The 25,152-nt window shown below is 40.7% G+C and overlaps 1 protein-coding gene across 4 annotated transcripts in view; it reads right to left on the bottom strand.

Moving 5' to 3' along the window:
• LAMA4 (laminin, alpha 4) overlaps positions 1 to 25,152 on the bottom strand; it is a 149,592-nt gene that overhangs the window by 55,432 nt on the left and 69,008 nt on the right. For 3 of the 4 annotated variants that reach the window (XM_010856579.1, XM_010856578.1, XM_010856580.1), the window contains 7 exons: positions 24,375 to 24,470; positions 22,037 to 22,188; positions 20,119 to 20,229; positions 13,095 to 13,206; positions 10,069 to 10,236; positions 7,307 to 7,500; positions 2,328 to 2,444 (listed from right to left, as the gene is read on the bottom strand). In XM_010856579.1, the coding sequence (XP_010854881.1) occupies positions 2,328 to 2,444; positions 7,307 to 7,500; positions 10,069 to 10,236; positions 13,095 to 13,206; positions 20,119 to 20,229; positions 22,037 to 22,188; positions 24,375 to 24,470 (950 nt within the window). The remainder of the gene's footprint in view (positions 1 to 2,327; positions 2,445 to 7,306; positions 7,501 to 10,068; positions 10,237 to 13,094; positions 13,207 to 20,118; positions 20,230 to 22,036; positions 22,189 to 24,374; positions 24,471 to 25,152) is intronic. The other variant, XM_010856581.1, reaches the window with a different exon arrangement.

Here is a 25,152-nt window from a genome sequence, read left to right as displayed (position 1 = left end):
ACTCCAGACTGCTGCCTCCAGGGAGCAAGCTGCCGGCAGAAAGCTGAGTTTTCCTGTGCTCCTCCATACAGTGCAAGCTGCCTGGGGCACCACCATGAACCTTGTGGTGTTGGCAATTTCAGTGGGCAGACCTGCTAATGCTGGTACTGAGTATCAGCCACCCCACTTGGCTAAGAGATCTTTTAAAAAGCCACACCTCAATTAGCTGAAATAAAGGGGATATTCTTGATCTTCATATTTACTATTTTTCAACTTTTTTAGAACTTAGGTCCTGAAGGTGGGTAGCATTTACTGATAGTTCTCCTCAGAGACTCCCACACTGACAACAACCAGTAATTTCTCCAAATGGGTTGAGTACAGTAGACAGTGGGGGGCTGGAAGGTGGAAATGGCAACTATATAGAACTCTTGAGATGTTTCGTTGTGAAGCAGAGTAATGATGCAGGGATCAGAGAGGATGTGAAAGTTTTTTTTAATTTTAAAAGATATCAGATACTAGATGTTTCTACGTTTCTATGTTGGCAGTAGTGATTCAGTAGAGTAAGAACTGGGCAAAACAGAAAAGAGAGGCCACAAGTTGATGGACTGAAACCCAGCAACCCTACTGTTGAGCAGTGGAAGTGTGGGATTTAGAACACAGGTTGGGGGGCTGAACTCTGACAGGAAAAGGGACTCTTCACTAATTAGAACAGAAAGGAAGGGAGAAGTAGGATACACATGCAAGCAGACTGGTAGATTTGGGGAGCGAAAATGAAGGGAGTTCTCTTCTCATTGTTCCCATTTTTAATGAAGCATGAAGCAAGTTCACCAGCCAGACTGATAGACGGGAGGTAGGTTTCCCACCAGTCATACTGGCTTCTCTGGAGTGGCCACGATGCTGAGGGTACTTGGGTTTACTGGTTTATGAGATTAGAATTCTCAGGTGAGTATAACAGAGGAAGAAGTATGTATGGAAGTAAAGGGTGTTTGCAAAGAATGATTATACTGATAATTTGAGCTGCTCGTGCTGAAGTTCACAGGGTCACAAAGAGACGGACACAATTGAGCGACTGAACTGAAGGAAGGAAGACTATGAAAGGAGTAGCACGAATGAGATGGAGGAGGTTTTGGAGTGGCTAGAGAGTTTCTGGGGTGTACACTCTACAGTAAGGGCGATAACAGATGGTGCTTAGGGTGCTCAGTTGTGTCTGACTCTTTGCAACCCCAATGAACTGCAGTCTGCCAGGCTCCCCTGTCTATGGAATTTTCCAGGCAAGAATAGTGGAATGGGTTGCCATTTCCTTCTCCAAGCTTAGGGAGAGAGGTGCTTGATACTGGGATTTGGAAGAGGTACTCTTATTGATGATAAGACCTGGGTCTGGTCATACGAGGGATTACAGAGGTGGATGGGGAGGAAGAGCTTGTCGGACAGGAGAAGTTGAAGGAACCGGAGGTCTGAGAGCTGGTAGACTCATTCATGTGGGTTTTGATGTCACTGGGGAACTAGATGGGAGTAGGGACAGAAAGGAAGCTAAAACTGTCAAAGAATAGGATGGATCAGATGACTTTAAGATAATATCCTTTTAAAGGTAATAAAAATAAGCCGAGAATACTTCAGTGATAGTTTGGTTCACTGCATTTATTGTAAAATTTCTACTTTAAAAAAATGTGGCTTTCATTGATTTTGAATCCCAGCTTTATTAAACATACAACTTATGCATAAAGAGTGGGTAGGATGCATCTACATTTGCACTTTCAACAGAACTTTCTGTGACTGGCTGTGCTGCCCAAAATGGCAGCCACCAACCACATGTGGGGCTACTGAGCACATGAAACGTGGCTAATGTGACAGGAATTTTTTAAAAGTATTTACTTTTGGCTTCCTTGCTGCAAGGGGGATTTCTCTGGTTGCAAGGCGGGCACTTCTCCCGGGGGTGGCTTCTTCGGTTGCAGAGCACAGGCTCTAGGGTGAGCAGGCTTACAGCAGTAGTTGCAGCATGAAGGCTCAGAGCAATCGTGGCGCTTGGGCTAAGTTGCTCTGCGGCACGTGGAATCTTCCTGGATTAGGGATTGAACCTCTGTCCTCTGCATTAGCAGGCGGATTCTTAATCACTGGACCACCAGGGAAGTCTTAAATTTTATTTTGTTTTGAGTAATTTAAAATTTAAGTAGCCATATGTGGCTAGTGGCAACTGAACAATGAAAGAAACTGAAAAATGCAGTCACCTGATCTTAGTTTAACAATGCCACCTAACTTGATAGAATGGAGTCGATTGCTCCTCTGTGACACTGAGCTAACGTTCTAACCTACTATGAATACTAACCTGAAAAAGTCACATGTGTCCTTACCTTTATTATGCTATCAAGTTCTGACAGGGTCAGTCGTGGCATCATCAGTGAGTTGGAAGACGTCCTCAGAGACGCGTTCACCCCTTCCGTCTGTTCCCTTACTCTCTCATGCTGTTTCTGCAGGAGGAAAAGCAAGGGAGAGAGAAATAGAAGGTCACTTTAGATAAGGAAGGCATTAGGGAGGGTGCTGTCAGCCTGCTGTCACTGCACTCAGACAGATCCTATCTCAGACCCACCAATGAGTCGGTGTGCCACGCTGGGGAATTCCACCCAGCCCAGGCTCAGCTTTCTCATTTATAAAATGGAGACAATGAAAGTAAGCTCCTCAGGAGCCTTGAAGAACTTAGTTATGATTATTACTTACAGTGCCACCACATCAAAGAGAACTGACACTCCAAAGAGGGCCCCTGCTTCTTTCTCCATAAATGTGAAGTGGGGCCAAGGCTACGGGACTGAACACAGGCTCCGTATTTGCAGTCACTGAAAAGTGACCTAATTCCAGAAAGCATTTATCATGTGCTAACTTTGGGCCAGGCACAAATACCTCATCTGGACAGGAATAAAATATATACAAAAGAATCTTAAAGTCCTTTCAGAAATTTAAAGTGACCCTAATATCAAAGCATAAAATTCTGATCTCGCTTCTTTCTACTCTTTATGTTAGATGTTCAGGTGTTTTGAAGAGGTAAATTGCCCAAGTGTGGATATAGTTTGGCCCTCTTTTTAAAAAAATATTTAAAATTTTTATTTATTGATTTTTGGTGGTGCTAGGTCTTCATTGCTGCACGGGCTTTTCTCTAGTTGCAGCAAGTGGGGTCAACTCTCTAGTGTGGCACACAGGCTTCCCATTGAGGGGTCTTCTCTTGTGGAGCACACGGGCTTCAGTGGTTGTGGCACAGGGGCTCAGTAGTTGCAGCTCTTGGGCTCTAGAGCACAGGCTCAGTAGCTGTAGCACACAGGCTTCGCTGCTCTGCAGCATGTGGGATCTTCCTGGACCAGGGATAGAACCCGTATCTCTTGCATTGACAGATTCTTTACCACTGAGCTACGAGGGGAGCTCTTTCTTCCTTTTTTTCCTTTTCAAAATTTTTAAAATTGAAGTATAGTTGATTTACAATGCTGTGCTACCTCTGCTGTACAGCAAAGTGACTCAGTTACACACACATATGCATTGCTTTTTAATGTTCTTTTTCCATTATGTTTTATCATAGGATATTGAATATAGTTCCCCATGCTATACATTAGAACTTGTTGTCTATCCATTCTAAACATAATAGTTTGTATCTACCAACCCCAAACTCTCAGTTCATCCCTCTCCCTTGCCACACCCCTCCTTGGCAACCAGAAGTCTCTTCTCCCTGTCTACACATTTGTTGCTGTTTTGGAGATAGGTTCATTTGGGCCATATTTCGATTCCACATATAAGTGATATCAGATGGGATTTGTCTTTCTCTTTCTGACTTACTTCACTTGGTGTGATAATTTCTAGTTGCATTCATGTTGCTGCAAATGGCATTATTTGGTTCTTTTTTTATGGCTGCTACTGCTACTGCTAAGTCACTTTAGTCGTGTCCAACTCTTCACAACCCCATGGACTGAAGCCTACCAGGCTCCCCCGTCCTCGGGATTTTCCAGGCAAGAACACTGGAGTGGGTTGCCATTTCCTTCTCCAATGCATGAAAGTGAAAAGTGAAAGTGAATTCGCTCAGTCATATCCGACTCTTAGCGACCCCATGGACTGCAGCCTACCAGGCTCCTCCATCCATGGGATTTTCCAGGCAAGAGTACTGGAGTGGGGTGCCATTGCCTTCTCCGTTTTATGGCTGAGTAGTATTCTATTGCAGAAAGAAACAGCAACCCACTCCAGTAATTTTGCCTGGAAAATTCCATGGATGGAGGAGCCTGGTAGGCTACAGTCCATGGTGTCACAGAGTCAGACACTACTGAGCACACACACAGTAATCACTGTATGTATATTCCACATCTTCTTCATCCATTCATCTGTCAATGACATTTTGTTTTTTTCCATATTTTCCCTATTGTGAATAGTGTTGCTACAAATACTGGGGTGCACGCATCTTTTTGAATTGTGATTTTCTCCAGGTATATGCCAAGGAGTGGGATTGCTGAGTCATATAGTAGTTCTACTGCTAGTTTTTTAAGGCATCTTCATATTGCTTTCCATAGTGGCTGCACTACTTTTTATTTCCACCAACACTGTGGGAGGGTTCCCTTTTCTCCACACCTTCTCCAGCATTTGTTATTTGTAAACTTTTAAATAATGTCCATTCTGACTATTGTGAACTGACAGCTTATCGCAGTTTTTATTTGCATTTCTTTACTAATTAATGGTGTAGAGTATCTTTTTCATGTGCCTCTTGGCCTTCTGTATTTCTTCTTTGGAGAAATTTCCATTTTTCCATTGGGCTGTTCCAAGTGTGGATATGTTTTCTGATGAACACTTTCATTTACACTTGCCACTCTGGAGTTTTACAGTCAGGGATGCTGTGATTCTGAAGAGACACTGTGGCACTTCAGAGATTGAAAGGAACACAGAGTGAAACTTTGGGAGGGGAAAAAGTAAAAGCCTCATTTTGTAATCTAAGTAAAAAGTGAGCTGAAGTTACTTTAGAAATGGTAATTTAAATTGGAATTGAAATTTTTGTTATGGTACGATATCACAGAATTCATTGCAAAAGCCTACACTTGAATGACATATTTTAAAACTTTTAAAGTTCATTTTAATGTCCTGTCTCACTCCCTGGACTCTCTTTTCTAATTTAGTGGAAAAGAAGAATGAAACCCATTTTCTCCACATACCTTGCTACAGGGGAAGACATAGGTCTAGCGACAGAAAAGCATCTCATTTGAACATCCTCTTAAAGTAAGAACTTAAAAAAAAATCAATATCCCTTCAAAATCCATCAAGCTTAATTCAGTATGACTATCTGGGGTTAACCATTCTTGTCTTCACAAGGACAGGTAGTTATATAGCTCTGCACAAAAGCAATATTTTAAAGTATGTAAGGAAGAAGGGTGAAAAAGATTGGTATTATCTAGATCTCTCAGAGCAGTTTTCCCGTTACAGAATCTGAGATATGATCCCTTCTGGAAGCTCGTCTATCTGAGCTGCCTTGTGGGAACACAGCTAACACCCTGAAGTAACAACCAAGCTTCAAAACCATGTGCAAACAGCACTGCCTGGTGAGCTCATCGGTAGTAGCTGGAAATGATGTGCTTCAAGTTAAAGGGTTTCTGTCACTCGCCAGACATAGAATTAGACAGAAATGAATAAAATTAGCTTTGAAACAAAGGTATTCTCACAGAGAGATGGACAATTTGAACAGAAGAAAATTTAGAAACTAATAATTAGTGAAAAATGACATAATTAGCATTTTTCAGCATGCTTCAGTATCCACTTCACATATGCAAAAAATAAAAGTCTCCTCATACTTAAAAAAGAGACAGAGAAAGTCTTAGGAAGGTGGAACTTTGGTTATCAGAGTCCCTAAATAGACAGAATCTCATATTCATCTGATACAGATTTTTATTATTCTGTTATCCTTTCACATTGGGAGTAGGAAGACAAAATAAATAATGTAATCACTAGTTGTGTGGCTATTATTCGCACACAACAAAATGATCAAACTTTGTGGTTATTTTTGGTTTTGTATAAGGATTGCAATTTTGGTGTTATTTTTTTTTAAGCCATACTGTAGTTCTTAGAGTGAAATGTGATAGTAAAACACTTATGGTGAATGGGGGAGACATCCACTAGCAGATGATCACAATACAGAACCAAGAATGGAGGGGAGTGGAGGAGGCTATTTTAGCTGAGAAATAACAAAGGCCCACACTGGAGAAGTCGTAGAGGAAGGGAAAAGATGGAAGATAGTTAAAAATACTCCAAAGGTAAAATGGGCCAGATCCTGTGGTTGACGAGACGTGAGGGTGGGAAAAATTCAAGGATAAGGATGAGTCCCAGTAACTTTCTTAAATTCTGCTTAAAGAATTTATTTTGTGTTACACTCATAATTTTGTTGTGCCAGATAATCATGTTTTTGTTTTTAAACAAAAATGCTATCCTGACCATTATTATACTAAAACATATTGGCTAAGAGATTGCTTCAGTGGTGCAAAATGGCAATAATAAGTACAATTCACTTTTATTTAGGAAATTTGATGATGACTTACTGAAAGGTAGCGATGACTGAAAATCAGTTTGGAGAACCTAATTTAAGTTGGGTTTGCTGATAACATAATTGAAGTAATGAGCTTCCTCATAGCTGCTTCCTATTTCTGACACTGCTTTTAGAGGCACATGTCTTCCTATCAGAAAATGACCATTCACAGTGATGGTGTGAGTGCATGTATTGCTCAGGGTAGAAGTGTGAGCACCACCAGTTCTAAATCTGGAGGTGTGGGCATGCACAAATCCTGGCCCCGTAAGGTGACCGCTTTGGCAAGCTCTGGCCAAGCCTGGGAAATTTTTTCACCTCTTTGTAAGACCTTAGCTTGAATTAGACTCCCTACCTCTGCAGCTGCTGATCAGTCAGGCTGTGAGATTTGCTAATCAGGCCCTTCCAAAATCACACATATCCTTACAGGAAACACGGTTCTGGGTTGCTTTGAGATTTTTAGTACTCTCGGTATAAAAGAAGTTATACACAGGAATTATGCCTTGTTTTCTCAGTTGCAAACAAGAGAAATACATCCAACACAGGCGGACAGAAGCACGAAGAACAACTGCATTCTTCTTAACGCACAAGCTAAACAACTGCAACAGTTTCAACTTGATTTTAGTTGTGCACACTTATATCAGCAAATGACAGTGGCAAAAAATGTGCAGATAATTTTAAAAATAAAGATTTAAATGTACCAATATTTTAAAAACTGTTTACCAACTGTCTCTTCTTAGGATAACGTCGTGTTGTATTAATATATGCCCCAAATGCATTTACATTTAGTGTCCACCGTACCTCATGGTCCCGCTGCCTGGCTGCTGTGGCTCTGTTCATGTCTTCAGCATCCCTGACATGGTTAAGGGCCTGGTCGAGTGATTCCTGGAGGTCTGACAGCTTGGCGTTATAGTCGTCCAGCTGCTCCAGGACCACAGGAAACAGAGAGCGAGTGTCATTGTACTGCCTCTGCCAGCTCTCAGCCTGGCTCAGCACTGGGGAGAAAGGCACACAGAAACTCAGTCTGGGCTCCTCCCTTCTCTTCCCATCCCAGCCCACAGAAGCAAAGATGCAAATTTGGCAGGTGACGTCTTTAGCAATAGCGATTAAAGCTGTTGGTCACAAAAATGGCCCAATTATTTGAAGTTTTAAATACTATTTTGTAGGATTTGGACCATCCTAGACCACCATCAGCTAAAAAGGGAGTTGATTAGTTTTCCTGTCAAGATGATGCTTTATGTGGAAATGATGTCATTCAACTAGGTTTATTATTACACAGATTATTAATAGCTTTACCATACAAATGAAACTTGGATATACTACAGTTTTACTATTAGAGATATCTCCAATTATTTTGTCTATTATTGGCAAATGTACAACCATTCATCTTCTGTATTCTCTCCAGGCAGCTATTTTTAGTTAGCTCCTTTATTTAGGTCAAACTTAATCATTATTCTGGAATCATTATTCCAGAATCATTATTCTGAAAGATTAAATGGCAATGAAATATTCTTAAACTTTGCCTATGTCTTAATTCTCTAATCAAAGTTACATGCATTGCTTCTGTACCTTGATTCTATTTTTTCTCCAGGGACTATCAGTCTGTCTTATTGAGGTTTTGTATTTACTTTCATCATCATGAACAGAAGATACAAGTTCACAGTTGAGTAGAGAAAGTGGCTGAAAAAATACCTTTACTCGGTGGAAGGCTGCTAAGTGGGAGATGTATTTGGTTCCACTTCCCCAGAGTAGTCTTGTTAAATCCCCAAACAGGCAAAGCATCTGGCTGTGACATGAGAGCTCCAGCCTTCCTGACTGCTGGCCTAATCTGCACTCAGAAACGGGCCTGAGATTCTGCCTTATTTCTTACTGTTTCTAAGACCTTGTAAGTCTGCTATCACAATATACCTTTATGCCAAAATTACTCCTCTATTAAAATATTCACAACAAGTTTTAACAGAAGTTGACAGTGACAATTGTAGGAAAATGATCTAATGTAGGTGTTCTTAACCCTTTCTGTATCATGGGCCCCTTTACAACCTGGCAAAGCCTTCATTCAGATCCCTTCTTATATGTTTTTAAATGTACAAGATAAAATATGTAGCACTAAAAAGATGTATAAAAATTGGTAATATAATAATACATGTGCTTCCTTATCAGTGTGTTAACTAATAAGATTTAGGGGTGAAACCAGTAACTACTAAAATTCTTGAATTATTGATGAATTTAGCATTGTGAAATAACAGTGACAACTGAAATATGATACACAAACCTGTAGCCTCTTTTTGTTGACTGTGTAGATTAAAATGGACACAATTTTTTATAACTCTTCTATCAAGAGTCAAGTCTTTTTCCTCACCCTTGAATCTGGGCTGGTTTTGACCAACAGAGGGCTTCCCTCATACCTCAGTTGGTAAAGAATCCATCTGCAAAGCAGGAGAGCCCGGTTTGATTCCTGGGTTGGGAAGATCCCTTGGAGAAGGGATAGGCTACCCACTCCAGTATTCTTGGGCTTCCCTTGTGGCTCAGTTGGTAAAGAATTCGCCTGCAATGTGAGAGATCTGGGTTTGATCCCCAGGTTGGGAAGATCCCCTGGAGAAGGGATAGGGTACCCACTCCAGTATTCTGGCGTGGAGAATTCCATGGACTGTATAGTCCATGGACTTGCAAAGAGTTGGACATGATCGATCAACTTTCACTTTCACTTTGACCAATGGAATGAATATGACATTGCTGAGTTCCAAGGCCAGGCCTTGAGAGACCTTGTACTTTCCATTCTTGCCCTCCTGGAAGGCTTCTGCCATATGAACAAGCTCAGTGAGCTTCCCAGAGAATAAAACCCCACGTGGAGGGAGATGCCCAGCCATCCCAGCTAAGAGCCCAGACATGTGAGTGAACTTCACCACATGGAGCAGAGATGATCTGTCTAGGTTGAGTCCAACCCAAACTGTCAACCTATGAAATTATGAACAAATAAATGCTTATTGTTTTAATGTCTGGGGTAGATTGTGAGACAGTAATTGATAACTGATATAATGACCAAGTCATAGATTCACTAATACTACTGTGGTTTGTTATTTACATTAATCATTAAAGGAAATGTTAAATTTCCAGTGAGGTTTCAAAGTCATTAAAAGTCACTCACGGACATCAGAACATCAATGTTGCTGGGCTTTGTTTTGTTACATCTTTACTGCCTTCTCAATGAGACTTCTCTTATTGAAGTTTTGGGAATTGCTTCCCTTAGCTTTCCTTCCCCTGTTTTTTCACCAGCTGCTACATTCCTATTTTTTTCTCCTCAGGAGTAAAATCTTGTAGATTCCTTGTGGAATCTCAGCAGTTTATCAAAAGCTGAAGGTTGGGTCTGGGTTTAAAATTCCTGGTCTATATATATAGAGTCAAGTTGTCCTGAAGAACTCCCTGAGGCCACTTTAAATGCTCAGTGACTCTGAATATCGGGAATTGGTTGCTTTGACCAAACGCTGCCCTGTGACTGGGTGTCCTCTCCTGGACCCACAAAGGAAGCAGACATGTGCTGGCCTCTAGAAGCTAAATATACCTACATTCATGGGCTTCGTCTGCCTCCTCGTCCACAAGTTCCCGTTGGGTGAGGAACGGCTGACGGCGTCGGATCTCCTCAAGCATCTTCTGTGCCAACACCAGCTTCTCGGAGATTTCCTCAGAGCTAAGTTCCTGCTCTTCCCCATAATACAGCATCTTGCTGCTGATCTCTGAAAGGAAGGGCACAGTGAGAGAAGGCAGGAGGGGGAAGTGCTGGGGAGTCTGACAGTGACGTCACTGAAAACACGAACAACGAGGGCAATGGGCAGGGCTGATCTTAAAACGGAGACAGAGACCTGATGCAAAGACAGCGTGGTGGTGGTCATGCTGTGAATACTGGTGTCGGCCCTGGAGTTCATCATATATTCCAGGGAGAGGTTAAACCAAAGGAAGTCACTCTTTGCTTTTCATTTGGCAACTTCAGAACAGGAATGGAATTAATACCAAGTTTGCTCTGATTTCAGTTGAGTCTGATTTTAGTATGAGTAAAAAATGTTAATATTTAAGAAACACAAATCTAGGGTCTTTGATCAGTCTTTTATATAATAAAATATATAATTTGGAGAAAATGTTCTGATGTATCACCTGTCACACATAGGAAGCATTGGAGATATTAATTGTAATTTAGCCAAGGATGTTACCTAAGCTCTAAGCCAAAATGAGTGTACACTGATGGCTGTTCAGTTAGTCTTTCAGATTGTTGTACAGACTAGATATAACACAGAGGTTTCTTACAGCAGGATGTGAGCTTTTGATCATTAATATATACATTTTTTTTTTTTTTTGCAACTGCTGTTTGCCTTCTGTGGTATGACTGCCTGGCAAGACTGTTCAATTCTGACTCTGGGTCATTCTCAGCCTACATCCATAAGTAGTATCCATTTCAGAACCAGAGGGACGGCTGAGGCTCAGAGGCAATAGATGGGTTGTCTGAATACTGGCAGAGCTGAGCAGGCCTCTGGTTCCCTCTTCCTACTATATATGATCAGATGAAAGTTATGTAATTGCCACCTTGTCCTATGGTAGCTCCAGGAGGAAGCATTTTATCTTCCTGGCATAAATGAAATTGTCTGTCTGTGGTTTACTATGATCTATGTGGTTGGCCAGACAAGATGGGTAAACAACACTGGTCTCACATAAATCATACCAGGATAAGGGCTTGTATTTCATATGGATAATAGCTTGAAGGTCACCAGTAGTTACTTTAGAGATGGCTGGGAATAAGGAATGACACACTCCTGGTGTGCAGCATCCCTGAATTCTGAAGCAAGGGAGATAAATAGGGGAAGAGGTTTTCAGTGCTGTAAATATTACTGATAAAAGCTTTAGAAACTAAAATATACTTAAACAAAACTCAAGAAGGAATTAAATACTCATTTCTCAAGTAAAGTCTAAAATATTAACCCTTGAACTAAACTAAACATATATATTTTCCTTAGATCTAGCATTGGCAATGCTGAATTTCTTGGCATTTTGATGCAGATATTATATTTACAATCTGGCTTATTTTATTTTAGCCATGTCTGCTCTAGATTAGAAAAAGGAAATACAGAGAATAACATTTATGCTTTTGGTCTTTGAAGGCTGTTCATACATTACTTTCGAAAGGTAGAAACTGATGGAAATCACTGTTTTCTATTTACATTTCTTTTGTATTTTTTCCTTCTTATTCTATGTCCTAGGGTCAAATAAGGGTCAAATAAGAAGGCTTAGATTCCTTCCAAATGAAATACCCTAGAATCACAATTTGAGTTAGACAGCAAAGGTGAACTGTTTTTTTTTTTTTTCCCCCTGAATGGCTAAGATCTAAGATGCTAGCTTTTTCTGCTGCCGAGAGGGACATTTATTTCTTAATTAGATGAGATCAGCTAATCTAGGTTTAATCTTACTTTTTGAATAAATCAATTTTAACTATAAAATATTATATGGAAAGAACATTTTATTGGTAGATGCAAAAGCATGAAATAGTAAGGATGGGAGCAGGGGATGTTTGAAATGCATACCATTTGTTTTTATTATGTATTATGGGCACCGAAGGAAATACAGCGAATGATTAATCTTGGCTCAATACATCCCTTGTCCTGGAATATGCTCCCTCTACCTCAGTATAAAGATATGAATCTTCCATTGTGGGTCCCTTTACTGTCATTGTGCCCTTGAGATGTACTTGTAGTTGTCATCCAGCTCTTAATATATAGGATAATAAAAACTATGGAAACACACAAATACTGTATCTTAGCAGACTGTAACCCAAGTAAATTCTCTTTATCTTAGAACCAAAGCAATCGCCTGTTTTCTGTTGGTAAACTGAAGGCTTGCTTTCAGCATGCTATTAAGATAGTCTTCAAAATGCAGCCTGCGTTTATGAGAAGCTGGAATACAAGTAAGTAAACCCTCAAGAAGAAAGGTAAATCTGCCAGTTTTATGCTTTAAGGCAAAGAACTCTTCCACACCCACTCTTGGCGTTTCTTCTGGACTGGGGACCAGAGCATGCACCTGCCTGGTTCTTAGGACAGCATGAGAGAGACAGCGCAGGATAACTTGGATTAGTGGACAGTTTGCTGCCATTCTAAAGGCAGGGCTTTCACTGTGAATAACTGAGAAAAATGTGACTCCTACTCAACTCTTGCATTTTAGAGACAACACAGAATGTAATTTCCTCTACTGGAAAGGTATACTGGCATTTCACTTCTGTGAAATGAGTGGAAAGGGAATGATTTTTTACATACATTCTCTCTTTTTTTTTTTTCCTTTTGGCTGCACTGCCTGAGTCCTAACCACTGTACTGTCAGGAAATTTCCTCTACTCTCCACGTTTATTATTGAAAATAGACAGTTAGCGGAGATGAGTGCTTAGAAGTCCCAGACAAACAAATGTCAAAGAAGATCTTACATGAGTTTGAAAAGGTAACACTCTAACAACAGGTCCTGGCACACAATAAACACTAACAGTAGCCATTACTTTTATTGCTGTTAATAACATGAGTGATTCCCTGACATGGAGCTGAACCAGTAGAGAGTATATTTACCTTGGATTTTATCCCTCATACTGTGGGCTTGCTCTGCAAGCTGAGTTGCATGGTTAATGGTATCCATGCTTTCCTTCTGAGCCAACTGGACCTTTCTTGAAGCTTGGCTTTCCTATAAATAATCCGTATAAACAACAGATTAATTTTACGAGAAGGAAAGGCTGTGTATATGCATGTGGGGGTGGGTGAGCATAATGTATTCTGTAAACATAAATTTCCCTGACATGCGAAAGTTCCGTAACATATAAAATGGACTCATGCATGAAGATGGATGTGATGACTAGCTTTAGAATTACAGATGCTATTTCTGTTCCTAAGCCATCAGTCACAGTTCAATCCAAACCACCCATCTTTCGTAAGTAATCTACCCTTTGAATTTTTACTGTATCTCAAGATGCCAGACTAGGGAATTATCCATGTCTGCTGATCAGTTTGACATTGTGCTGACTGAAATGCTTAAGGGTTCAAAGGGAAACATGTTGAGAAAGCAGGCCGATCTCAAAATGTTCCATGCATCCAGTGGCTTCTGGGTGGTCCAGCCACTGCTGCAACTAAATTACCACAGAGATTGAAAGGATTATGCTCACTAGGCTAAAGGCTATTTTCAGTGCTGCCTTCCAAATTCCCATCAACACTGAAGGCACTTGTGTACAAATAATTACTCAAGCAGTTTTGGCTCGGAGTGAATGAAGTTCTTCTCTGAGAAGCTGATTTCATTCTTTCAACTCTGTTTCAGAACTCACATGTAGGATCTGTCAAGATGAACCCCCAACTCAAATGTGGCTCCTGAAGAAAGGATGTGTGGGTGTGCATGTGTACATGCATATTTATCTCTGTGTGTATAAAGACAGAAGAGAAAGTAAAGTGAAAGTGTAGTCACTTGGTTGTGTCCAACTCTTTGCGATCCCACGGACTATAGCCCGCCAGGCATTTCTGTCCATGGAATTCTCTAGGCAAGAATACTGGAATGGAAGGCCATTTCCTTCTCCAAGGGATCTTCCTGACCCAGCGATTGAACCTAGGTCTCATGCATTGCAGCCAGATTCTTTACTGTCTGAGCCACAAGGGAAGCATGTCTTTAAAAAATGGTTCAAGGCCAAGACACTGGCCTGGATGCACAGCATGGGGCTGGGTACATACTCTGGCATCAGAAAGATGGATTCATGGGTTATATTTAAGAGGTGGGACACTTCCTCAGTCTGGCATTTGATCAAGCGCCCACTTGCCTTGCCCAGTGTCTTTCTGGTTCAGCTCTGTGACAAAGAAGCTGTACCTGCCTGGATTGCCAGGTGACCTGCTACACAGAGTGCTGGCTGGTAGGCCCCCAGAACAGGAGAGTGGCTGTTTCAAATCTCTCTCCTTTTATCTCTTGTTGCAGTGGGAGGATTAGGCCATGCTTTTACCTGGAATGTTTTTATGCAACCCACTCCAGTAGTCTCGTCTGCAAAATCCCAGGGACAGAGGAGCCCAGCACTACAGGCATTGGGGTCACAAAGAGTTGGACGCGACTGAGTGACTGAACAACCATCACACAGCATAACCCAAGCCACTGGCCCTTTAAGGAGGAGAATGCGGAGATGGTATCCCAGCAAACACATGCCCCAGGAGCTTTTCATTGGCACTGTATCCAAAATCCCTCCAAACAAAGCTCCCTGTGCAGCAATACTGCAGCTCCGTCGCTGAAATGCATGCTCTCTGAATGGACACAGCAATCTGAGTCACATGTTCTTTTCCCACAATTTCAATCTCCCTCTTGCCCTGTTCTAATGCTTTCTGGAAACACAAGCTTTGTGGTCACTTTAAAATTAGATGATGTAGAAAATAAAATGAATCTTATTCTTGATGTCATCCCTCCCTACTTTTAAAAAATAGGGACACAGACCTATAAAACATTAAAAAATGTTTAAAGTTGATTTTTGGTCCAGTTTAAATTCAGTTATATTTACAAAATACAACATGCATATTTTTGACTTTGGCTTCATCCTTCAAGGGAAAAGGTTTATTGTTATTACTGTGTTCATTTATTTCTTGATATGGAAACTGAATTCACCGAAGTAATGAGACAGGTAGAAGATAACTCAAAGACAAGCTCTTTTGACCAACACCAGAGGGCGCTTAGATACATATTTTTAAAAAAAGACAGCAGCAAAAAGGAACATCTGCTACTTTAAACTGCAAAATTACTGATATAATATACAGTGATGCCTTATTTGAAAGTTCTACGGCTTTCTTTAACTTTGATTATGGAAGGAAAATAATGATATGGGCACATGGTAAAACAGGTGCATCCTGCCCTAAGGAAAACTATAAAAAATTAGCTCACAACTGTAAGCTGGTTGATGTTTAGCATTACAAATGGATTAATCACTTACTCACCTCAGCAGTGAATTCTGACACACATTTGACATAAAGGTGGCAAGAATTTCATGTACTATACAGGGCATAAAGTATAGTGTACCTAGAATACTATTCTATTGAGTGAGGATGCTAATCATTATCTAGCATGGTCTGGACTCTTTTGAGAGTGAAAGGGGATCTTCTAATAATAACTCTAAGATAAGCATAAACAGAGGCAGTGCCGGACAAAACGGCAGTAGGAATACTGGTGTGCCATTTCACTATCTGTATGGTGATGTCTACTTGTGTGGGTTTAACTATCTCCTAAACATTGAAATACTTTTCCAGCCTTGATCTCTTCTCTTGAGCTACAGACTCAAATCTGTGGCATCCACAGGTACTTCACCTGACGAGGTCCAGAGAATCCATTCTGAATTATCAGTCTTGGCCATTTATCTTTCCAAGTCTAATAGCTTACATCTTTGCAACTCTTCATATTCAACTGGTCACTGAATCACTTTTATTTCACTCGCCCTTCTGGCCTCTCTTTTGTTGCCCACCACTAGTTTCAGTTTATCCCAGTTCACTGCAATTTCCTTTCCAATGAACACAAGGTAGCAACGGACTGCTCTTGTTTGGATTACTGTGACAGTCTACTAACTGGTGTCCCTGTCTTCAGTCTTAAACTCACCAATTTATCATCCCCACTGCAGAGCAATGTTTCTGAAACTTCGCACCTAATCAGCTCATTGTTGTAGGTAAATGCTCCAATATCTTCCAAAGTCCATAGGATGAGTATGGTGGGCAAGGTTCTTCACGATTTGGCCTCTGAGAACCTCTTCAGCATTGTCTGCTGTTCCTTGCTTTTTAAATTAATCTTCTGCAATGCCAAGGCTGAAGTTCTACAGTCTTCTGCTGCTGCTGCTAAGTCACTTAAGTCATGTCCGATTCTGTGCGACCCCATAGATGGAAGCCCATCAGGCTCCTCCATCCTTGGGATTCTCCAGGCAAGAGCACTGGAGTGGGTACAGTCTTCTGGTCAACTGTAATTGAAATATATTTTGATTTTTTGTCCTGTCTTTTTATCAGGATTGGAGATGAGGCTTTTGATGTATGGAAGTGACCTACTTTCCTTCCAATCCTAAAGGTCTTCATACATGCTGCTGTAGCTGAAGGAGTACGGATGAGATGGAGTGTAGGGAACAGTGTGGCATCCTCCTGACCCAGCTCTTGGGAGACTGGGCTCTAGATCCAGATGGCAAAGGGCAGCACTGAGACTGGGAGAAGGTCACTATCTTCACTTCTGCTTGTAGCCTAGTCCACTCTGGTTCTGAGCATGGTGCCTTTGGGAACACGGGAGAGTGGAATCTTGACAGAGGCTTTGGTATTTCATTACAGACATGATCAGCAGTGGCAAAATCGAGACTTTTTTGAGCAGCAGCTCTTTGGGAACACAAATGCATGGGCATCCTTTAGGGGCTTCCCAGAAGTTGCTGTTGTTGTCACTCAGTCATGTCTGACTCTTTGCAACCCCATGGATTGCACCATGCCAGGCTTCCCTGTCCTTCACCATCTCCTAAAGCTTGCTCAAACTCATGTCCATCAAGTCGATGATGCCATCCAACTATCTCATCCTCTGTTGTCTGTTTCTTCTCCCACCTTGAATCTTTCCCAGCATCAGGGTCTTTTCTAATGACTCAGTTTTTCGTATCTGGTGGCCAAAGGACTGGCACTTCAGCTTCAGCATCAGTCCTTCCAATGAATATTCAGGACTGATTTCCTTTAGGATTGCCTGGTTTGCTCTCCTTGCAGTCCAAGGGGCTCTCAAGAGTCTTCTCCAACACTATAGTTCAAAAGCATCAATTCTTCAGTGCTCAGCCTTCTTTATGGTCCAAATCTCACATCCATACATGACTACTGGAAAAATCATAGCTTTGACTATATGGTCCTCTGTTGGCAAAGTAATGTCTCTGTTTTTTAATATGCTGTCTAGGTTGGTCATAGCTTTTCTTCCAAGGAGCAAGAGTCTTTTAATTTCATGGCTGTAGTCACCATCTGCAGTGATTTTGGAGCCCAAGAAAATAAAGTCTCTCACTGTTTCCACATCTATTTGCCATGAAGTGATGGGACTGTATGCCATGATCTTCATTTTTTTAATGTTGAGTTTTAAGTCAGCTTTTTCACTCTCCTCTTTCACCTTCATCAAGACTCTTTAGTTCCTCTTCACTTTCTGCCATAAGGGTGGTGTCATCTGCATATCGGAGGTTATTGATATTTCTCCTGGCAATCTTGATTCCATCTTGTGCTTCATCCAGCCCGGCATTTTGCATGATGTACTCTGCATATAAGTTAAATAAGCAGGGTGACAATATACAGCCTTGATGTATTCCTTTCCCAATTTGGAACCAATCTATTGTTCCATGTCCAGTTCTAACTGTTGCTTCTTGACCTGCATATAGGTTTCTCAGGAGGCAGGTAAATTTCCATAAGTATGGGGTGGGAAGAGGCAGTAGGATTTATCAAAAGAGGGCTAGAGGACTTAGATATGGAAGTTGGGGCAAAAACCCAGTAACTTTAAGTTAATGTAAACTGTGAGATTTGGGTTACATTAGATTCATGTAACAGATGCTTTGCATACAGAGGATACAGTTGTCCCTTGAACAATGCAGGGGTTTGGGGCACTGATACAATTGAAAATCCACGTATAACTTCACAGTTGGCCCTCCATATCTGAGGTTCTATACCCTTGGACTCAACCAACTGTGGATCATGTAATACCATTGTACCATAGTATCAAAAAATACCTATGTGTAAGTGGACCCTCGAAGTTCAAACCCATGTTGTTCAAGGATCAACCACATTTTCAATTTTAAGAGGCAACATTACTGTGATTTTTATCACACTGTGGGAATCTACAGTGAAATTCTTCATTCTAGTTAAAGCTAAATATTGTGAACTTTTCTTGATAGAAGGCTTTCTAAGACAAAGCTTTTATTACATCCTTCTAGGAATCAATTATGAACTTTTCTAGACCAACGGCTTGAAGGATGCTTGAGAAGTCATTAAGACTAGCTCTGGGTGTTTGTTTGAAAATGTTTCAGCAGGTTCTTGTACCATCAGGACTGTTGATGTCACAACAAGAAGGATGTTATTTTCAGTAAGAATCAATGGAAACAACTGGGTGAATGTTCTAGTAGCTTCATCATCAACTTCCTGCTTTGGTGGTCTGTTCTTGTTGCTCAGGAGCCTTTTCTACTGTGATATTCCTTTGAAGCTTACATTATTTCCTCCCCATGAAAACCTGAATTTAATATTGGAAGTAGGAAAACTGTATAAGAAAACAATCAGTAACTCTGTGTCTAAGCTATGGGAGGAACTAATCTTGGTGAAAACATTTCCTCAAGAATTTGACACACTTCCAGCAAGTTCCAGCCATGACATAGAAATGAAATTACAATGAGTTTTCACAAAGATTTCTTTCATGGTATTTTCCTTTGAACTTTAAGAGATCTCACTGCTCCTCAAATGTTGATGGTTGCATGGAGAAAGGGGGACTCAATTTTTATATGCATTTAAAAGCAGTTGAATCTTCCAAGGATTCAATTAAAGTAATTCATATTTTTAGAAGCATAATCTCTTAGTTTAAGAGGTCCAAGGTCAAAAGAGATTATCAGAGTCATTTTAACCACTATTTTTGCAGAAAATGAGAATTGTTTCTGAAAAGAACAACAGTTTATGTCAAATATTAGTATCTGAAAGCAGAAATTCCAGGGTACTCTGGGCAGAACTGGTGGAACATAATCAGGGGAAAAAATGTGTTAAAGATTTTAGTATATTAAACATGGTGCCTTGGAGCTTAGTTGCATTTTCTATTTTTTTATTAGATGGAAATTTTTCCATTAGACCCTTGGGGAACGACTTTGCTCATGTTTTAATGTTTTTGTTAATCTGTGAGAGCTTTTAGAAGCCACATTTCCCTCAACATTTTTCTTAGTCTCACTGACTTTTTTTCATTTATTTAGTTGTTTTACTGAGTATTTGCAATTTTACCTTGTCAAATCTATTCTTCTTTTTACTATAATTCTTCATACTGTATTTAATTGCATTTTTATTTCCTTTCAAGATTTAATAATTATCTAGTTCTGTTTTCTTGAAAATTTTAGATTTAAACTACAGTCTTTAATCTGTTCGAAGTTCATTTTATTAATAGTATATGGTAAAAAATGAGGGTCCAAAGTGTTCTTTTTCCCCTGCCAAACTGCAAAATTGCTTTCTCAACACAATTTCTCCTCTTTCATTATTTAATGCATCCTGTAGCAAGCATTTAAAGTTTATCTGCTATATAATAAAGTTTACTTCTAGATGCTCTATCGCTCTTAGCCATAAAATGTTAAGGCAAACATTTGAACAAATATCCAAGTGAAATACATATCAACGATATTTACCAGCAGCAAACACAACGAAAGTTCCCCATAAACATGGTTTTTCAAGGAAACCAATCAAAATGGGAAGATACAGTAGAGACCAAACATATTAACTTTATCCTCAGGTTTTGCCTTGATTTATCTTAAGGCACCTGGGTCCCTGCATTTTTCTGGGCTGTGTTAAGCCTCAATCATTTGTGACTAGCCAGTCTTACACTAGCTAAATCCCTCACTGAAGTTAGTCTCAGAAACCAAATACATACCCTTTCAGCTAATTCCTCCATGTCAGACTGAAGGCTTTTCATTGTGTTTTCAGCATTGTTGATTTGTATCTTTCTTAGGACATACTGGTTTTCTCTTTCTGACAATTTTGTCTGTGGATTAAAAAAAAAAACAAATGCGTATTTTTCCATAGTCAGTAGATGTGCACACCAGGTTTATAAAAATACACAGAAAACCCTTTCAGTGTAAGAGGACTACAGTAGAGAGTTAGCCTTTATTCTCAAAATAGCGGGGTCCACAGGCTACTGCAAGCTGGTATGAAATCTGAGGTCTGCAGGAGGGGACTGAGAGCTCTGGGGACAGAAATTCTGTGAGCTCCCCTCAGTAGGCTGGAGAATCTGGTGTGGGCTGTGCTGGTTCTGGGGAAAGGGTACCTTTTGCAAATTTGCAAAAAGGCTCAATATAGACGGGCGGTGGCTTTGCGTGTCTGAGCTTTAAAATTTCAATTCTGGCAGGTCTTCGAGGAAATGATAACCCACCTTGATCAATGAAAATGGAGTTCTAGAAATTCAGTTTCCTCTTTCTAGTGTAAGGAGAACAATTATTTTTATTTCAGACAATTTGCCCTTTTCATTTCCATTTTTGAGGAGTTTGCACCAGGTGTAGCTTTCCTTCAATTACTTTGGAGTAAGTCCTTCAATCTGGGCACTGACTTCCTATCAGCTACAATATTATTATATCTGATATAATAACTATTTCTACCTTGAAGCTGTCCTTTTGGGGAAAGAGGATTCAAGCAGTATCAAGAGGACTGAGTCTGGGTGACTCCTCTGAGAATACTGCCTTCATGTGTCCAAATAGATGAGTTTGGACAAAAAACAATTCCTAAACTGGGAATAGAGTGCTTACTAAGACTTCATCCAGCTTTAAAACTTTGTGATTTTTGTTTTGTTCTACACTTTGCCGATTTGGGCAATTGCTGTGGATATTATTTGTACCTCCTAAAAGCAGAGAATTGAGCACTTTCTATGTTAGATACTATTCTGACTGCTCTCTATATAACAACTCACTGTATTCTCTCAACAACCCATGAGATAGGTGTAATAATTATCCTCAATTTCAGATGAGGGGAATGAAAACTAAAGAGGTTAAATAATTTACTCAAGGTCACAAAGCTAGTAAGTGTCAGAGCTGGGAGTTGAATCTAGGCATTCTGGTGTCAAAATTTATGCTCTTAACCACTACGCTAATTTGACTAACAAAATAAAATAGTATGCTGGAATTAGTTCTATTAACCTTTCAGCTGATTATCATTGTTTTAAAAAGTATCTGTTGGTTGTGATAGAAGCCTATTATTTAGAGAGGGAAAAAACATCTCTTAAAAGCACTGTTACAGTTTTTGACTACTGTCTGCCTTTAACTTGCTTATCAGATTTAACCACTAGACCAAGGAAGAGAAACAGTGCACGTGAGCATGCTTGTGTATTTGAGTGTGTGTGTGAGTATGGAAAAATGAGAAAAAATGTTTGTCAGTGAGATGGAATGGTAAGGGCAGAAGAAAGAGGGAGGAAAGAAAGGAAAAATGGAGAACAAGAGTGTATGAGTTTTCAGAGAAACCCATGAAAACATAGCAAACTGAAGTTAAGGTAATAGTATGTTTGCTATGTTGACTTAAGTAACCAATGTACAGCTTAAGAAAATAAGTGTTTCTCCTCTATCAATAGCTTTGTACATAGATACTAGTTTTTCAGTCATTTCATTTTCCGTTAACCTTTTTCATAGATGACAGCTCCTGGTTTAGGATGGAGCACGTGACTCTAATCAACTTTTCATAATTTCCGAGGTCTAGCAATCTGTAATATAACTACTGGACTCAGATAACAAAAGGGTAGGTGGTACTAGGAGTGACCCTGTGAAACCAGAGTGAAAATACACAGAAAGTAAACCATTCCTGCATACTTTGAGGAGGTAGATGGTGGAGTTGATTTCGTTCACGTGCCTATGAGCTGCGGCACCAGATGACACACTCAGCAGGCCGGATTTGCTTTCTTCAATTGAGAGCGCTGCTAACCGAAGGTCATCAGTCAGATCCCAGATGCATTTATCGCAGCCTGGTGGTACAATGGCATGTCATTTCCTCAAAATCAAAGGTCAGCTGGGAAGCATTCTGCTCTAAGTTGGTCATTATATGCCCTTGCTTGGTTAATACTGTTCGTATTTTTGTTTCCTGAGGAGATATTCTGGACCACGGAACTAGTCCTTATACTCAGAGAGCCTCAGATGACCAAAGTGTACGTTGGGCACTATCCCTGCTTAGAACACAAAAAACAAACATGCAACTGAAAAGCAGGTTACCATGAACGCTAATGGCTGAGCTGAGGAGGAAAGGAAGCACAAAGGGCAAGGCATCTGAGAGACGGCGGGTGGCTGAAAAGAACCTTCTCCCCACTTTTTTCTGGTCAGGGGAAAGCCGTCTGGGAGGACGCCCTCCACGTCAGGCTGTGGGTTTCCGCTTGGTGCCGGCCAGTGAAGATGGAACTCGCCTGCCATTCCTCCTTTCCCAGCAGCTTTCCTTACTGACTGTTCAGGTTCCAGTGCTTTCTCCTCACTGCACGGATGGCCCGATGCCTCTCCGTGGCCTGACCTCCTGTCTGAATAGGTCGGCAGGACCTCACTGTTTGCTAATATTACTCTCTGACAGCTGACGACCCTGCACATGTGGTGAGGAGGGTGGCGGTTTCTCACTGCTTCCTGCATTTCACGTTCGAGTTCCTCTGACCACTGTCATCACCCCCACAAACCAATGCCCTCCTAGGACACACTCACTAAGGACACCCTTTGAAATTTTTCTGTTTCCAACCTCTTTCCACCAGACATACTCTCGTCTAGAGAACTGATAAATGGAGACTAAAGGGTTAATGGTTGTTAATATGTTAATTTGTTACTTGAAGTTTAATGAGGTCTTCCTCATATGCTCTCTCTAAGTAATGACTCCCCAGCCAGAACATCAGGCTGGTGGAGGAGACACAGAGAGGCCAAGCAGGCACCTTGATGTCCTTAAAGTGACTGTGCATAGAGGATCACCTATGCTGTCAGTATGCAAACTTTGCCCAGCCTGTGCCTTCCATCCTATGTCACCTTCTAATATGGGATTCATCGTGATATTAATCTCTTGTGCCCAGAGGGACTGAGAGGCCAAGATGATTTTGTTTGGGGGAAGAGATATCTAATATTAAAGTAGTCTTTAAAACACTCTACTTAAAGCCAAATATTAGTTACTTTCTTGATAGAAGGCTTTCTAAGGCAAAACTTTCCTTAAATCCTTCTAAAAATCAATCATGGACTTTTCTAGGCTACTGGCTTAAAGGACGCTTGAGAAGTCATTAAGACTGGCTCTGGGCATTTGTTTTGAAATGTTTCAGCAGGTTCTTGGACCATTAGGACTACTCATGATTTGAAGTGGGCTTCCCTGATAGCTCAGTTGGTAAAGAATACGCCTGCAATGCAGGAGACCCTGGTTCGATTCCTGGGTTGCGAAGATCCACTGGAGAAGGGATAGGCTACCCTCTCCAGTATTCTTGGCTTCCCTTGTGGCTCAGGTGGTAAAGAATCCACCTGCAATGTGGGAGACCTGGGTTCAATCCCTGGGCTGGGAAGATCCCCTGGAGAAGGGAAAGACTACCCACTCCAGTATTCTGGTCTGGAGAATTCCATGGACAGTATAATCCACGGGATCCCAAAGAGTTGGACACGACTGAGCAACATTCACTTTCACTTTCATGATTTGAATGACAGGAAAGACAGGAAAGAGAGAAGGCAGCTCCTTTTCATAAGGACTGAATATTATATTACTGGTGCCACTTCAGATTTGGAGTGATCTGGGGAAAAGTTAAATCTCTTGGTATATGAGTTTACCAAATGTTGTAAAGCATTGTCTATGGATTACATTATCTGAGGATCTGAAGATATAATATAGAAAAAGGACCTAAAATGAACTCAGTCATTGGGAACTGTATTTCCAACTTTACCTACTAAGTAAGATGTTGAACTTAAAGACTTGAAAAAAATAATTTTTCTAAAATAGAGCTGTTTAAATGCAACCTGCTATTTGCCAATTGGAATCAAGTGGACTGAATGTCTTTTGCTTAGGGTCCATTTGGTTGAGGCACAGACACGGTTAAAGCCAACGGTGGGACTCAGTTTCTAGAGAGGGTGGGATCGCATAGATCTTCTTAATCCTACACCTGCAGCGTATTAGAGAAAGTGGGGTTAGTCAATCATGTACGGTTATTTTTACTTATGGTTGGGCAGTCCGTGCCTGTAGGGGACTCAAAACCTTCTTCCAAGCACTCTCCGGTTATGCTGTCACATGGGCCTCCCCCACAATTGCACGCTGTGGGAAACAAAAACAAGAGATTAGGGATTCATTTTCTTAATGCCTAAAGTATCACAATGTTTTGTGGTTTGCAGAAATACTTGCTATCAGTATATAATTCTTCAGTGGGGATTAATTTATATTCTTTCTTAAGATCATGAGGAATACATGATTTAGGGATTACTCCTCTTACCCAATTAAGCCCCAGCTTGGTGAGACTTTCAAAGATGACCCTGGGCCAAAAGTAGATAAATCTCAATGTTTTAGGGTTCCTTTCCCAACTTTTTGAGGTTCTGACATGACTCTGCAACTGCTTCAGTCCAAAGAGATCCAGGTCAGTTTCACAAGGTACAAAATGATCACAGAGTCCATTATTCAGCTGGAATCCAAGTCATCCTTTTATCGCAGTCAGATTCTCTAGTTTAATTCAAGTCTAGGTTTGATTACTGCCAGGTGTGAGGGAGGAGCCGCCCACTAGGAGCGAGTGAGGGGACCCAAGAGCGATTCTTGGCTCCTACAGGGCTTTACCCTTGGCAAGACTGACTCCAAACCTCCCAATGATAGCTACTAGTGGGACAGCTGGGAACAATATTGTGAAAAGAATTAGGACCATATTTACATGAATTTAGAAGACTTGAGAGCCCATTATTAATCTATTGATGATTTTCAAGAATGCTTTTTGGGGTGGAGATTAATTTTT

The sequence above is a fragment of the Bison bison genome, unplaced genomic scaffold (assembly GCF_000754665.1).
Source record: "Bison bison bison isolate TAMUID 2011002044 unplaced genomic scaffold, Bison_UMD1.0 scf7180017864373, whole genome shotgun sequence".
NCBI lineage: Eukaryota > Metazoa > Chordata > Mammalia > Artiodactyla > Bovidae > Bison > Bison bison.
This window is presented reverse-complemented; position numbering and strand designations above follow the sequence as displayed.